This window comes from Phycodurus eques, chromosome 2 (genome assembly GCF_024500275.1).
Source record: "Phycodurus eques isolate BA_2022a chromosome 2, UOR_Pequ_1.1, whole genome shotgun sequence".
NCBI classification, from domain to species: domain Eukaryota; kingdom Metazoa; phylum Chordata; class Actinopteri; order Syngnathiformes; family Syngnathidae; genus Phycodurus; species Phycodurus eques.
Genome location: NC_084526.1, coordinates 11,657,721 through 11,673,505, shown reverse-complemented (window position 1 = coordinate 11,673,505; position 15,785 = coordinate 11,657,721). Strand labels below are relative to the sequence as shown.

The 15,785-nt window shown below is 40.9% G+C and overlaps 1 protein-coding gene across 7 annotated transcripts in view; it reads right to left on the bottom strand.

The window, feature by feature from the left end:
* esrrga (estrogen-related receptor gamma a) overlaps nucleotides 1-15,785 on the bottom strand; it is a 129,687-nt gene that overhangs the window by 38,377 nt on the left and 75,525 nt on the right. For 6 of the 7 annotated variants that reach the window (XM_061667301.1, XM_061667282.1, XM_061667308.1 and 3 more), the window contains 2 exons: nucleotides 10,228-10,338; nucleotides 6,260-6,442 (listed from right to left, as the gene is read on the bottom strand). In XM_061667301.1, the coding sequence (XP_061523285.1) occupies nucleotides 6,260-6,442; nucleotides 10,228-10,338 (294 nt within the window). The remainder of the gene's footprint in view (nucleotides 1-6,259; nucleotides 6,443-10,227; nucleotides 10,339-15,785) is intronic. The other variant, XM_061667276.1, reaches the window with a different exon arrangement.

Genomic DNA, 15,785 nt, shown 5'->3' with positions numbered 1-15,785 from the left:
TTTTAAGTGGCATGTTGTGTATGAGCACAGCAGTGTAATAAAATACACACAACGCATATCTTGTACAGCAGTATTATGGTGGGAAATGATGCAAATCTGTTTTATGACTAAAAAGGCACAATGAAAAAATTGAAAAAGTACATTCAAATGTGAAAAAAAGATTCAAACTGTGGGCCGTTACACATGATTTTTTTTAAATTTGTCATTTGCAGCCCTGCGGTGGACCAGTCCAGGTTGTACCCCACCTCTCGCCCAAAAGTCACGAGGTGGGCTGAATGTGACATGGCCGAACACACTGGACAATAGCTACAATCGGCAACTCACACCTACACACCTTGCAATTGACCCTTGCACGCATGTCGACCGACTGCAACGGAAAAACTGCGACCCCCTGGTGTTCTTATCGGGAAACCATGTTTTGAGGCGCCACATATTACCATTTTCGTGTACCAAAAAAATACACGTTGCAATTGTCAAGGAAGAAGTGCATTTCTCTATACAAAGAAAGGATATTCGGGAGAAGAAAGGAGTGCGTGTGGGTATTTCAGAAGCTGTTGAAAATACCACAAATGTGCATTGCTCAATCCAAATTTTTTAAACATTGAATAAAACTGATGACTGAAGTTCAGAGCTGTGGAGCCTAGGGACATGGAATCCAGGAGATGATAGCACGACATACCAAATGTATTGAGGATGGTAAAATACTTCTCCAGCCAGTGGAACTTATTCTACATAAACCTCCCCTCAAACTAAGGCTAAAATTGCTTGAAAATCCAGCGGCCACATACTAACATCCACTAAGCCGCCATTGCGTCCACAAAAGATAACCTTGGAGATATGAATACTGGATTGATCAAACTCCGCACGATCGACAAACTTCGCAATGATCAATAATCGGTTAAGATGAAAGGAAAGATAGTAGAGGGAAGCGAGAGACTCACTTTAAAGTTTAGAGTTCTCAAATCTTCGTGATGGCCGATTAAAAGAATGAACCCCCTCTGCTTTCCCTTCAACGGTTTTTACAGCTCAATCAAAATGAATCACGGCCGACGCACTAAAGTCCACTTATCCAGAGTCTCAAAATTGAAATGGAATGAAAGAAAGTGGTGGATGAGGGGAAAGAAAGTATCAGGAGATAGTGATGCAGGGAAATGGGGGCGGGTATAATTTCTTTTTTGAAATAAAGAAAAAAAAAAGCACTTACGTTGAAGGCCTCAGGTTTTAGTAAAACACTGCGCTAGAGCGTCTTCATTTATTCGTTTCCTTGCTCCTTCGTCAAGTCAAGTGCTCGCCTTGCCTGCCTGTCTTGGCCTTTTGTGTGGCCATGTCTAGATAAGAGCTACCAGCATGACTGGCTGCTCGTCATTTAGCTATTATGTAGAGGACGAGAGACAGTGGATGAAAAGACCAATTCTCCAGGCAGACAAATGGCCTTTTCTTTTCATTCACACCCTTATTGGCTCCTGTTTAAATATTTGCCGGGCCTTCTCTCTCACCTGACTGCTCCTCATTCCTCCTCCATTCACACGCACACTTGACTGTGACATGCGGCCTAATACGTAACTGGAGTCTTCTCCTGGAGAGCTATTAAAATGAGATCTTCTCTGCACTAATCCATATTATTGGACACCACAGGACTTTCACGCCCTGGGAATAATAACGCTGATGATATTTCCTCAAGTACTGGCTTCTGTTCTAATTAATCAGCGCTGCCCACATGAATAAACGCCACACCTCAGATACTGTAGATGCTTCGTTTTTTTCTTCTTCTCAATGAAAAATAAGCTGGATGTAATTTCCTTTACTATACCACCATGTAGGCGGCACGGTGAGGGACCGGTTAGAGCGTCTGCCTCACAGTTCTGAGGACCGGGGTTCAATCCCAGGCCCCGCCTGTGTGGAGTTTGCATCATGTTCTCCCTGTGCCTGCGTGGGTTTTCTCTGGGCACTCCGGTTTCCTCCTACATCTCCAAAACATGTATGCGAGGTTAAATGAAGACTCTAAATTGCCCGTAGGTGTGAATGTGAGTGCGAATGATTCTTTGTTTGTATGTGCCCTGCGATTGGCTGGCAACCAGTTCAGGGTGTACCCCGCCTCCTGCCCGAAGATAGCTGGGATAGGCTTCAGCACTCCCGCGACCCTTGTGAGGATAAGCTGCTCAGAAAATGGATGGATGGATGGATGGATGTCTGGATACCACCATGTATGCGTCTTCACCACGACACACATTACCTGCAAAGCACACATGGCATCTGTAAAGCTGAAGTTATCTTCTACAGCACTTGTAAACTGGAGCGTATCACATTTGACTTTGGACTGGTCGCCAGCACTTTGCACTTACATTTACACTAACGGTTAATTAGAGTAAGGGTGTCCAAACTACGGCCCAGGGGCCATTTGTGGCATAAACTAAAAATAACATTTGATATGGCCCACAACTCTTTTTTTTTTTTTTTTTTTTTTTTTTACATTTTTTAAGGGTAGAGGGGCAAACATGAAAAGTGTGGATGTTGGACGAGTGGGCGAGGGTGGGGGGCTTCGACACCATGTGTGTGCGATGGCCCTGATAACTATTGTACTACTGCTACTAAAACAGTTTTATATAAAGGGGAGATATGCAAAGACCCAAATAAACTATTGACAACTAAATAGGAACACATTTCTCTTCATAACGCCCTTGTGAACACAGAAAATTAAGTGTTAGAAGCAAAAAAAAGGGATGCTCCACTGGATGCTCCGATTTATGAACATGTCACATTGAATTTCTGATTTCAAATTTGTTATCTTACTACAGTTTGCTCTTGTTTTGGTTCTGAAATCAGCTGCTGCTAAGTGATGGGTTGGCTCTACTCTAGTGGATAGATGGCAGCGGGCTATCCCATTATCCTTGAAAATCCGAAACGATTTGCCTGTCACCTTTAACAGAAAGCTGTCACCTAGAAATTTCTGATAATATATAATTGTTTGATGGACCAGTTTTAGAGTATTTAATAAATTAAAGTAGAAGAATGTCAAAATAGCCTTGTGTACTCTCATTTTTCTGTATATGGCCCACGGAAGAAAAAATTCGGACACGCCTGTTTCAGAGTCTTAAATAACCCTAACATGCATGTTTTTGGAATGTGGGGGTCGTATATGGAGAAAAACTAAGCAGCCACGGGGAAAACATACAAACTCCACAGAGGAGGCCCGAGGATTCAATCCCGGGAACATCAGAGCTGTGAGGCAGATGTGCTAACCACTAGAGCACCGTGATGCCAAGCGGAAGTTATGCACTTACAGTACATTTGTGGCTGTCGTGTTTCCTTCTGCACCAAAACAAAACAGCTATCCATTATTAACAAAACAGGCTTACTCAAATATAGCTAACCTACCTATTTTCCCTTATTATTGTCTTAACAAAATCCAGACATTTAATCTTGACATGACACAAAGCCACACGGGTCTGCGGCTTGAGGGAGAGACCGAGTTTTAGGACACTTTTCACACATTCAAGTGTCCAAGAGAGTTAACAGATTTGCTCTCAAGCTATTTTCAACACTTTTAATTGGTTACAAATGCGTGGGGACAGAGCGACAGTATGGTTTTGTGAAAAACCAGGAATTGACCATATTTGGACATACAGGGGTTCTGCCCGACAGTATGTAACACATTTCTTTTTTCATTATCATTATTCTTTAGTTGTCTTAAAAATGCTCCTCTCTTCTAAATGCCTTACGATAAAACATGCCTGCCAATTTCTGAAGTGGAGTAAATAAACATTCCCAGCAACTAAATGAGGAAATACAGTATATCCTCAAGAGCTGTGAGTGTTTGTCTACTAATATGATACTACCTGGCTGCATATGCGTGTATGTAAATCCTCAACGACGATTGCAGTTTTTTTCCCCCCATTTTTATTTCCCATTATGTTTCTCTCCTCACTCTCTCATGCACTTGCGTGTCCTTTAATATTCTTTGTGGGATATCAAGAGACACACACTAGCTGAAACCTCATTTTCCTCCTCTAATGACATATCAAATGTTTGCATATAGGCCATATCAGTATGGAAATGTGCGCAGGCATACAAGCCAAGCCTTGGAATAAAAGAAGCAATCAAAGTGATGTGTGCGTGCATGCGTGCGTGCGTGCGTGTTGTCACCAGGTTGGACAAGCCTGTGTGTCAAACATGACTTGCGGCGCACATAAACACACACGCACGTGTGTACACACACGGCCCGGCCTTGTTATCCGGGGGCCTGTCTTGCAGGCAGCCTCTCTAACGCTGAGTGATGTTTAAATTAGTTTACAATTTAGCCTCCTCGCTATCTGCAGACGGCTCTTAACTCAGTGTGCGCGTGTGTCGTGTTGTTGTGTGCGGGCCTTTGTGCATGTGTGAGCGTAACAAATTGTTGCCAGTACGGCAGACATCTAATGACTTCAAATTAGCTGCCTGGCGCTCGCCTTGACACGTTGTTACCACTGTTCCCAGCCTCTGTGTGTGTGTCACTGTGTCTGTGTGTGTGTGTGTGTGTGTGTGTGCGTGTGTGTAAGCAGCGCAGCGCAGCGCAACCATATCATGAAGCATAAATTGGCTTCACCTCTCCTCACTCTGCCTGTGTCTTTTTTCTCTTTGTCTCTCTCCATCAATTTGATTAAAAAAATTACTGTAGCATAGCAAGAAAAGATATGCGTGCATGTGTGTATGTGCGTGCGTGTTCACAAGAAAACCTGACACGAACACACGCATATATACACACACGCAAATGAAAAGAATACAGTAGCATTTATTCTATTGAAAAGAAAAGAATAGACCTGTTAACCCTCTTATCTTACGTGAAAGAGGATAACAAATTTTGAAGTCCGGCATTTCACTCTGACAATCTTTTCCACTCAACACTAGATCACTTTAAAAGCATGTGTGTGCGTGTGTGAGTATTAGATCAGTGTTCAGTGTTGTACACAGAGCTGTGGATTGCCTTTCTCGCTCGTCTAATCACGGCATCTTCTCTCCACCGCTGAGCAATCGTTGCTCTGCACGCGCGCACACACACGCGCACACTCGAGCCTGTGGATAACCAGGTTAACTCAGCTTCATCTCATAAAAGGAAAGGCTGAAGCAAAAAGGCAAAGGGAAAGCCAACAGGACAGGAATTGGTGGGAAAAGAATGAAAATCTTATGCTTTGAAATGAAAAAAAACAACAACAACAAAAAACCAACAACTTTAAAATGGGCTAAACCTGGCATGTGGATCAATGAGCTGCACGTCTGCTCACTGTCTGCACATAAATCAATACAGCCCCATCTCTGTCTCCCTTCCTCTATTCATTTTTTTTCAATTTTCACATTTATTGATAAAAACAATGCACATCATTCCAAGAGCCTAGTAGGGAAGGCCATTGACTGTATATCATTGATTTAGACAGTTTAGCATTTATTCTGATCTGTGATCTGTGCAGTATGCTATTTGAAGCGTCATTTGATTCTTTCCTTTTTCTATTCTAACTACAATCACACTAACAACAGAACTCATTTGCGTTAATTTGAGGCACAGATCTTCCATCCTGACTGCTGTCACAAAACAACATTATCATTATTCTCTCTTTTCCTACTGCTAGTCACTGTACCACCCCCCCCCCCCCCATATTTGCACAGATATACGCATATGCATTTATACAGTACATGACATAGAATACCTCATATCCTCAAAAATATCAAGATCAGCATTAACTTCTTCCTCCAGGTGTAAAATTATTTTGAAATACATTATTACAATTGTTGCCACATTAAAGCATCCTCTGAACCTGCATTAAATCATGGATGAAACTAAACTTCATGAAAGACCACCCCTCACCCCAAAGTTGCAGGAAAGATGGAGTCTACCTCCCTACCTACCTACATACCTACCTACTTACCTACCTACCTACCTACCTACGTACCCACCCATCCATCCTTATTACCTTTGTGAAGGCAGACTTCTGGATCACATTAAAACATTTTCATTTAACATTTGTGTGGGTGTACCTAATGAAGTGGCTGTACAATGAAGTGCATGTGTATGTATGTTGTAAGATAATTTGGTTGGCCATTTGGAGGTGTCAAGAGTTCAAACTGTCTGGGTGTAGAGATTAGGATGAAAGGTCACGTCGTAAGTGTAAGCACATCAGCACGCATGTTTAAGTGTAAATAGTAAGCATTAGCAATGTGTGTGTGTGTTTGTTTGTGTGTGTGTGTGCTGTATCGCATCATGCACGGAAGGTTATCAGGCTTCCCCTACCCGGGATGTGCTTGGCCCAGCCGATGTTGACCACCAGCTCCCTGTCGGCCAGGTCGCACAGCGTTGTCAGGGCCTTGATGTCGCTGTCTGGTACTGTCGGGTCGGGCATGGCGTAGATCTTCTCTGGCTCGGCCACCAGTAGGTGAGAGACGATTTTGTTATCTGCAAGGCAGCCAAAGGCAACTGACATGACCACCAGACGAGGAGAAGAGACACAGAGACAGAGAGAGAGTGAATATATTTGTTTTTTGTTTTTTTGCACCAGAGCAAGCTGTTTCATACCAGTGTGGGCTAACAAATCATCAATACAAGAAAAAGTCACATATAAAGTATTCAAAGGTATGACATGATCATTGGACATTGAACATTTACAATACTGCATCAAACACAAAATTCCACATGCAAATCGCAATGCGTAATGATAGAGCCTATGATTGCAAGAGCATCTGATTAGCCATGAAATGTTCAAGCAAAACACTCATTATTTGCTCAAGTCATTTTTATAGACAGTGTAAAATAGACTAATGAGTTGCAATGATGTGAATTGAATGGAGAACATATGTAAGATAAAGAACAAAGGCAGAAGAAGAAAATATGAGAACACTCTTGTTTTATATCCTGTGAAAAGATGATTTAGTTTATTCGAGTACATTTTAGAGCAGTGGTGGGCCAATGTTTGTGATCAAGGGCACAGTAGATGAGGTCAAATGCGTGTATGTCAAATAGTTTATTTTACAAATAGGGTATGTTATTTTATGATCTACAATAAATGTATTAATAAATTATTTAATAAGATAAATGAATACAAAGATTTTAATTAATCATTTTAGGACAAAAATGCTAAATTGATGCAACAAATCGTACGGGACTCTTGAGAATGCAAATGCTTGGAGTGCCGGATCAAAGAGTAAGTTGCCCACTGCTGTTTTAGGCTGGAGATGGACAAAAAAAAACCCCAAAAGAAAACAAAAAACAAAACAGGTTTCTTTAAAACCCTGGGAATCCTCAACATAAACTGATTAATTATTAATTTCATACTTCACAATGTTTTAATGCAAATTCCATGAGTAATCCATTGTTTTGATTTTCTAGTCTGGGTGTGAACGGTATTATTGCCTGCTTTTTCATTTGCACCACTCAAAAGTAGAATTTCATTTATTTTTGCTCTACCACTATTTGCGCGATGACAATACAGTTTTAATCCATGTTATCAATCACCACGTAAAAAGGGCATAATTATTTCAGCAATGCTCCAAATGTGTTGTCTCTCGTTTCCCACCTCAAAGAAGCCCATCAATACACATGTGAGGAGGGGATAATAGTAAAAGCCAAACAGCTCAGCCGGTAATAGTGACATGTGGTGATGAGATCTCTATGTCCCATTAGCAACACACTGATATCCTGCTCCCAAATTAATCCACTGACTAATAAAGCACGCGAATAACAACAGAGGAGAGAAGAGCTAAGAGGAGTTAAAACAAATATGCTGTATAAGATGATGAGTGTTACAAACGCTTTATAAATATCATTTCATATACACACAATTGTTCTTGTATCGAGCTCGGGCTGGAAAGGTAGATCCACGCACACATAGACACGTCCACTCACACAGCTGTATCTGTAGCTAAATCTTATTTAATGTGTCCCTAATTAGAATCAATGGAAGTCCATTTCCAAACCCTGAGCTATTGTCCTATTCGCGCGCAATCAATGAGGACGCTGTGGCTTTGGCTACAAGTAGCTAGGCCACAGAGATTATATATACGGTATACTAGAGCTTGAGTTATACAGGGGAAGTATTTTATTGTGTGGGAGAGAAAATTAAAGACGTACAGCATTTCTTGTTTTTTTTTTTGTTTTTTTACAGTATACTTATGGGGTTATCACTGTGTATGCAACTATTATTTAATAAGTAAAATAAATTAAAAAAACATTTCAGAAAAGTCCAAAGAAAAAAAAAATACTACATTTGATCTTGTTTGGGATAAAAAGAACAATTTCACGTCGAAAAAGGGCTTTAAAAGTTACAAATGCATGGTGATACATGATGACAATGTATCCTTCTGCACGTCATTTAATTGTTTATGTGTTTCTTTTTAAGGTGGGTCATTCATCTGACTCGGGAAATTTCGGAGTACAGTGGCGCCTCGACTTAAGAGTGACTCGATTTATGTTTTCTTTTTTAGATACGTGCTGTTGATCGGCCAGTTTTTCGTCTCGAGTTGCAAGCGCTAAACGGTGGCAGGGAAGTTCATAAAAAGCAGCAGGTAGTGAACCATTTTTCAAAAAAGAGGCCAAGTGGTTGCTTCAAGCTTTATATTGCCGTTCCTGGTTGAAGTTAAAAGATAAAGCAAAGATAATTAAATTTTGTGTATTAAATCAAACCACATAGCCCCATAGATGGGCTAATTATGCATCGATGTTGCAGTAGTTATAACCCTTTAGGCAATGGATATTTGAGCAGAAATGGTGCAGCAACACATGCAAACATACAATACAACAATACTCACAGGCATATTTTATTTATCCTTTGCTAAAAATGACTAATACTGCACCTTACTGAGTGTACTGAGTGTACGCCTTACTGTCTGCATTACTGTATTTCTCTGTATTATATAGCCCCCTGGTGGCCAAGGCGTGCACACCAGAAGGAGCACAAAATCAATGGGCCTTGAAGCATAGAATCATGGTTCACAAATTAAATTCTTTACATTCTATGTAATTATGTTATGACGAGCTGTTTTTACTGTCGAGTGCTATTTTTTCTTACAGGCATGGTCACGGAATGAATTAAGCTCGAAAGAGAAGACACGACTATAAAGAATATTGTTTTCATATCAAACTTTGCCTCCGTGCTCGTCGAAGGTTTTCGACTCCACAGCTAGTCAAGGTAACACAATCTTGGAAAGGATCTGAGGACTCCGCTGGTAAGAGAGTTCCTTTAAGTACTAGCTCTGGAATTCCTTAGTAATAGCCCAGAAAGGTCTAATCTAATTAATATTAATCAGCGTGTCAATAGCAGTTAGTATTTGTTGTGGGAAGTTGGTCATTGGGTTAGTGGAAGCTCTCTCAAACAGTGTGTGCGTGTGTTTGTGCAAACAATAACGTGGCCACAATTGCATTATCCCGTCATTCCAATGATTAGTGGTGCAGAAATTGTCCTAAACTGTCATGCAGCCATTCAGCATATTGGACTAAATCAGAATATGCTCCAGCTTTAAGAAAAATGGGCTTTAGGGAGAAAGCTGCTAAACACAGCTCAATCTGCACTGTATGTGTGTGTGTGTGTGTGTGTGTGTGTGTGTGTGTGTGTGCATGTGTGTGTGTGACCAGACGGTTAGCTAGAGAGCTAACTCTAGTTTGATGTGGTTGCCAGATTGTATTTAATCCGGATTAAAGTTCTGGCTGGTCCCTCCCTACCTAACGTGCCTCCTCCTCCTCCTCCTCTTCTCGATCTGTGAGAAAGCCCATCATTTAGGTTCACCTCCCATCCTTCACTCTCACTCCCTCTTGCGCTTGTTCATTTTCCAATCATCAGGTTTTGGCCAGGAGTGGACTTGACAGTAAAAAAAACAGAAAATCCGGCCAGAGCTAAATGAATATCTTTAGAATAAAATATGACACGTATAAAATGTTATGACCCTAAACTGGTAGCAGTAGAAACTGGGAAATAAACTAAGTCCCAAACAGATGGGCTTCTCACCACCCTGCGCCCATTTATGTGTGTGTGTGTGTGTGTGTTTGTGTACGCGAGTGTGTAGCGTTGTTTTTAACGGTCCAACTGTTGTCTGCATGAACACGGCATGTGCACAATCATGCAATATTAGTGAAGAAATAGTTGACTCCTGCAGGTGTGAAGCTTCCTGCCCTTGAGAGGCAACCCTCAACGAGTACCTGCGAGTTTTTGTGTGTGTGTGTGTGTGTGTGTGTGTGTGTGTGTGTGCGTGTGTGTGCGCGTGTGCTCTTACATGGCTTCTTGGCGGGCAGAGCCAGCTGAGGGTTCAGGTAAGGACTGTTGTCTGCATCTATCCGGCGTTTATACTTCTGTCTTCCACCGCGAACCCTGTCCAAACGAACACCTGAAAACAACGCAGACATAATAACGTGTGTGTCAATCACACCCCTATCCCAATGTTAAACATTAAACAGTCAGTGAGCACAAGTAAAAAAGTTCAATTCATTCATTCAGCTCACGTTCAAGTGTGATTTAATGCGAAGCCTGTGTATGGTTCTAGATTAAATATGTTTTCACAAGTGGCAGAATGGTGGGGTACTAGTTAACACATCTTCCTCACAGTTCTGAGGTCCAGGGTTCAGATTTCAACGCTGGCCTTCCTGTGTGGAATTTGCATGTTCTTGTTGGTGCCTCCCACACTCCAAAAATATGCTCGACAGGTTCAGTAAAGACTAAATTGTCCATAAGTGTAAGTGTAAATGTATTTTTTTAATCTACAGTATATGTGTCAACTCAGTGGAGATAAACCTATAATAACCATATATAATTAACTAAAAGACAATCTGTCGAGAGCAGTCCTCCGCCAAGGAGGAACTGTCAACATAAGGGAAGAAAACTTGGCGGTAAGGAGGCTTCCATTGATGCCGTAATGACCAAAATTCATCGATCCACTTTCGAATGTTAGAAGAAAATACAGTATATACAACCCAAATTCCAATGAAGTTGGGACGTTGTGTTAAACATAAATAAAAACAGAATACAATGATTTGCAAATCATGCTCAATCTATATTTAATTGAATACACTACAAAGACAAGCTATTTAATGTTCAAAGTGATAAAATATCTTGTTTTTCGCAAATAATCATTAACTTAGAATTTTATGGCTGCAACACGTTCCAAAAAAGCTGGGACAGGTGGCAAAAAAGACTGAGATAGTTGAGGAATGCTCATCAAACACCTGTTTGGAACATCCCACAGGTGAAAAAGGCTAATTGGGAACAGGTGGGTGCCATGATTGGGTATAAAAGGAGCTTCCCTGAATTGCTCAGTCATTCACAAGCAAAGATGGGGCGAGGTTCGCCTCTTTGTGTTCAAGTGCGTTAGAAAATAGTCGAACAGTTTAAGGACAATGTTCCTCAACGTACAATTGCAATGAATTTAGGGATTTCATCATCTACGGTCCAAAATATCATCAAAAGGTTCAGAGAATCTGGAGAAATTGCTGCATGTAAGCGGCAAGGCCGAAAACCAACATTGAATGCCCGTGACCTTCGATCCCTCAGGCGGCACTGCATCAAAAACCGACATCAATGTGTAAAGGATATCACCTCATGGGCTCAGGAACACTTAAGAAAAACAATGTCAGTAAATACAGTTCGGTGCTACATCCGTAAGTGCAACTTAAAACTCTACTATGAAAAGCGAAAGCCATTTATCACCAACACCGAGAAACGGCGCCGGCTTCTCTGGGCCTGAGCTCATCTAAGATGGACTGATGCAAAGTGGAAAAGTGTTCTGTGGTCCGACGGGTCCACATTTCAAATTGTTTTTGGAAATTGTGGATGTCGTGTCCTCCGGGCCAAAGAGGAAAAGAACCATCCGGACTGTTATGGACACAAAATTCAAAAGCCATCATCTGTGATGGTATGGGGCTGTGTTAGTGCCAATGGCATGGGTAACTTACACGTCTGTGAAGGCACCATTAATGCTGAAAGGTACATACAGGTTTTGGAGAAACATATGCTGGCTGCCATCCAAGCAACGTCTTTTTCATGGACACCCCTGCTTATTTCAGCAAGACAATGCCAAACCACATTCTGCACGTGTTACAACATCATGGCTTCGTAGTAAAAGAGTGCGGGTACTAGAATGGCCTGCCTGCAGTCCAGACCTGTCTCCCATTGAAAATGTGTGGTGCATTATGAAGCGTAAAATACGACAACAGAGACCCCAGACTGTTGAACAGCTGAAGCTGTACATCAAGCAAGAATGGGAAAGAATTCCACCTACAAAGCTCCAACAATTAGTGTCCTTAGTTCCCAAACGTTTATTGAATGTTGTTAAAAGAAAAGGTGATGTAACACAGTGGTAAACATGACCTTGTCCCAGCTTTTTTGCAACGTGTTGCAGCTATAAAATTTTAAATTAATGATTATTTGCTAAAAACAATAAAGTTTATCAGTTTGAACATTAGATATCTTGTCTTTGTAGTGTATTCAATTAAATATAGGTTGAATATGATTTGCAAATCATTGTATTCTGTTTAACACAACGTCCCAACTTCATTGGAATTGGGGTTGTATCTCAAAGCCAGATTTGAACCAAAATGAAAAAGGTTCTTTCTTGGCCCATTATCAGTGTTTTGTGGGAATTGGTTTTGCAATATTCGCATGATACTCCTACCTGTATCAATTAAAAACAGATCATGTACCTCTGATGCCTAAGAGACAACAAAACACGACATAAAGCAAGGATGGATTGTAATGGAAAGAGTGCACGTCATTCAGTTTCCAAGTGTAAAAAAACAGTTGAAGTTTTCATATGGTGATTGTAGTTTTTCGATAGAAAGTAAGTAAGTAAGTAAGTAATACAACAAATTATCTCCTACTACATTGGATGGTGTGATCTGCTCTTAAAATTACATACTGTATATACACATACAGAAATCAATGTGAAACAAAATGAACTCAACACATCTTTGCTAAATGGCCTCACTTGCTCACTACTTCTGTTTCTCAGGCCAATTGCTATCTCGGCCTTTCTCCCTCTGTCACCTTAATTAATTGACACAAAGGAGCCCTAATTTAATTAGGCTTGTCTCTCAGGGTACTGGATGTTACCGTGGTTACCACTTAAAGATGACTAAGGAAGACACAGGTGTCATGTGCCCTGGAGTAAAAGAGGACTCCATTCATGATAATATGATGGGATTAAAAACAATATTTTTGCAAGCACTATTTAGGAATGTAGTCTATGAGTTTTTTTTTTTGACCGATTAATTCGGTTCAAAACACCTTTTGCTTGCCTTTTGCTCTGTGATGTAAAACACTGGATACCTGTAGTCATTATTACAGTGGTGCCTTGAGATACGAGGTACCCGACTTACATCTTTTTCTCAAAACAAGCCATCATTCGGTCGATTTTTTTACTTTGACTTGCAAGCAAAAATTGGAGATATGAATGCTGTATGGCAGTGTATAACAGTGAGCTCAACTCAGCTTCAAAATAAGTAGCAGTTTGGCAGATAGTGAACAATTCTTCTGAAAACAGGCTTCAAGCTGTTTATTGTCACTCCGAATTGACGTTTACTCTCATACTAAACATAAAGCAAAGAGAATGACACCCTGTGTATTAAAAACAACCACTGCTTCAAGTCCGCTTGTCTTAATGCTAACAAACAATGCAAAACGCCATCGATGGGCTTTCAAACAGCATCAGCGTCAGAATGTAAAAACCCTCTAAGCGACGGGTATTTGAATACAAGCGAAGGAGCAACACGGCGAGACAGAAAATATTCTTTGTCCTCTGTGAAGAACAACTAATATTACTGTGGCTTCCCGAGGAGCTGAGACAGCTCCATGCGTATTTGTATATATGTATTATACTGCCTCCAGGTGGCCAAGGTACACACACCAGAATGAGCAGCACAATGCCCATTAAATTGAAGCAAAAAAGTAGCAAAAATCTTTTAAAATGAATTACATCATAATTGTATGTTTTTATAAAATTATGTATTGCAGAAAGCGGCACGGTGGAGACTGGTTAGCATATCCGCCTCACAGTTCTGAGGACCCGGGTTCAAATCTGGCCTCACCTGTGTGGAGTTTGCATATTCTCCCCGTGCCTGTGTGGGTTTTCTCTGGGTACTCCGGTTTCCTCCCACATCCCAAAAACATGCATGGTAGGTTGATTGAGGACTCTAAGGAATGGTTGTTTGTTTATATGTGCCCTGCGATTGGGTGGCGACCAGTTCTGGGTGTACCCTGCCTATCGCCGAAAGATAGCTGGGATAGGCTTCGGCACGCCCGCAACCCTAGTGAGGATAAACAGTATGGAAAATGAATGACTGAATGAATATATTATTGATTGCTACAGTATTTTTCTTATTAAAAACACTAGAACCATTTTTGCTTGGTATTTTGGAAGGCTGGAACAGAGGAATGGCATTTCCATTTCAATGGTGAAAAATGAAAGATGAGTGCTTGGAGTTAGTAGCATGGTCATGGAACAAATTAAATTTGTATCTCAAGGCACTACTGTATTTGCTCATGTTATTGTTAAGACAAATATAAACACTGTAGCTCTGTTTTCTGGTGTGTTTGTGTCGTGCGTCTGTTTCTAAGACACAATTTTGGAAAGCCAAAGCATCACAGATTTCGGTCTACCGGGATAACAAAACAAGATGTAACCATATTAAAAAAAACACACACGCATTTGTTTAATTAAGACAGTACTTTATGTGTGTGCGTGTGTTTGTAAAAAAAAAAAAAGGAAGGAGGCAGTACGAAGAGAAAAGGCATTTTAAGGATAATCCTGTGACGATTACTTTCTTAGCTTAACAAGCAAAACTAATCTGTGTAAAAGCTGCATTTGCTAGCTTGCAAACACACCGCCACATACACGCACACACGGAATGTGAATTAGTGGTTTGGTGGCACAAAAGAGGGAGAACAAGAGATAGAGAAATTAGAAAGGTCTAATGAGCCAACACCTTAATATTAAATAGAATTACAAGACATACAGTAAATACAATAAAAAAGCTCACTCAAAAAGTTTACTGTGAATTACTTTTTGTAAAAAATCCTGCTAAATTGTTGTAATGCATCACAAAACTAACCCAAGAATTAAATCCTTAAAACTGGCCTTGCAGTGCATCAGTGTTACAGTACTGTATGTTTGTCAGTGTGTGTGAGTGTGTGTGTGTCTGTGGGGGGGGGGGGGGGGGGGAGCGAGAGAGAGAGAGAGAGCGATAGAGAGAGAGAGAGCGCTAGGTAGACAGAAGGTCTGACAGTCAAGCTGCAGTGGGGGAGCAGTGTCAGCAAACGGTCAAGAAACTCTTAACAGCAGGAGGTAAAAAAACACTTCTCCATCAGATGCACATGCGCTAAGTGTCTACAGTGACCCGTAACACACGACCTGCCACAGCCTGCTCAGCCCTGCATGGTCTCATCTTGGAATAATGCTTCGTTGATGCACGCAAAGTCTCAAAGAATTAAGACACTTTCTCCCAGACTAACTGTGATATGCAGAAACGCTTTCCCTTGCAACTTAAAAGAGCCAACAGTCACTTCATAAAGCGCCCTCTCTAACTACCTCATCTATTTTCCACCAAATTAACTCTCTTTCGGTGCTGATTAATGATCAAATCTAAATGAATCAAATTAAAAATTTTAAATTATATTTCCTAAGCCTACAAAAAAAGAGACAGGAGGAGGGAAGGGCGAAGAGTGGAAGTGCTTTAGCTCATTCTAACAAATGGGCCTTCAAATCACAAAGAACGGCGTAGGGAAGGCGAGGGCAAAGAAAATGTAAGCTAAAAGATGTAAATACGGAGGGTAAAAAGGCACAAG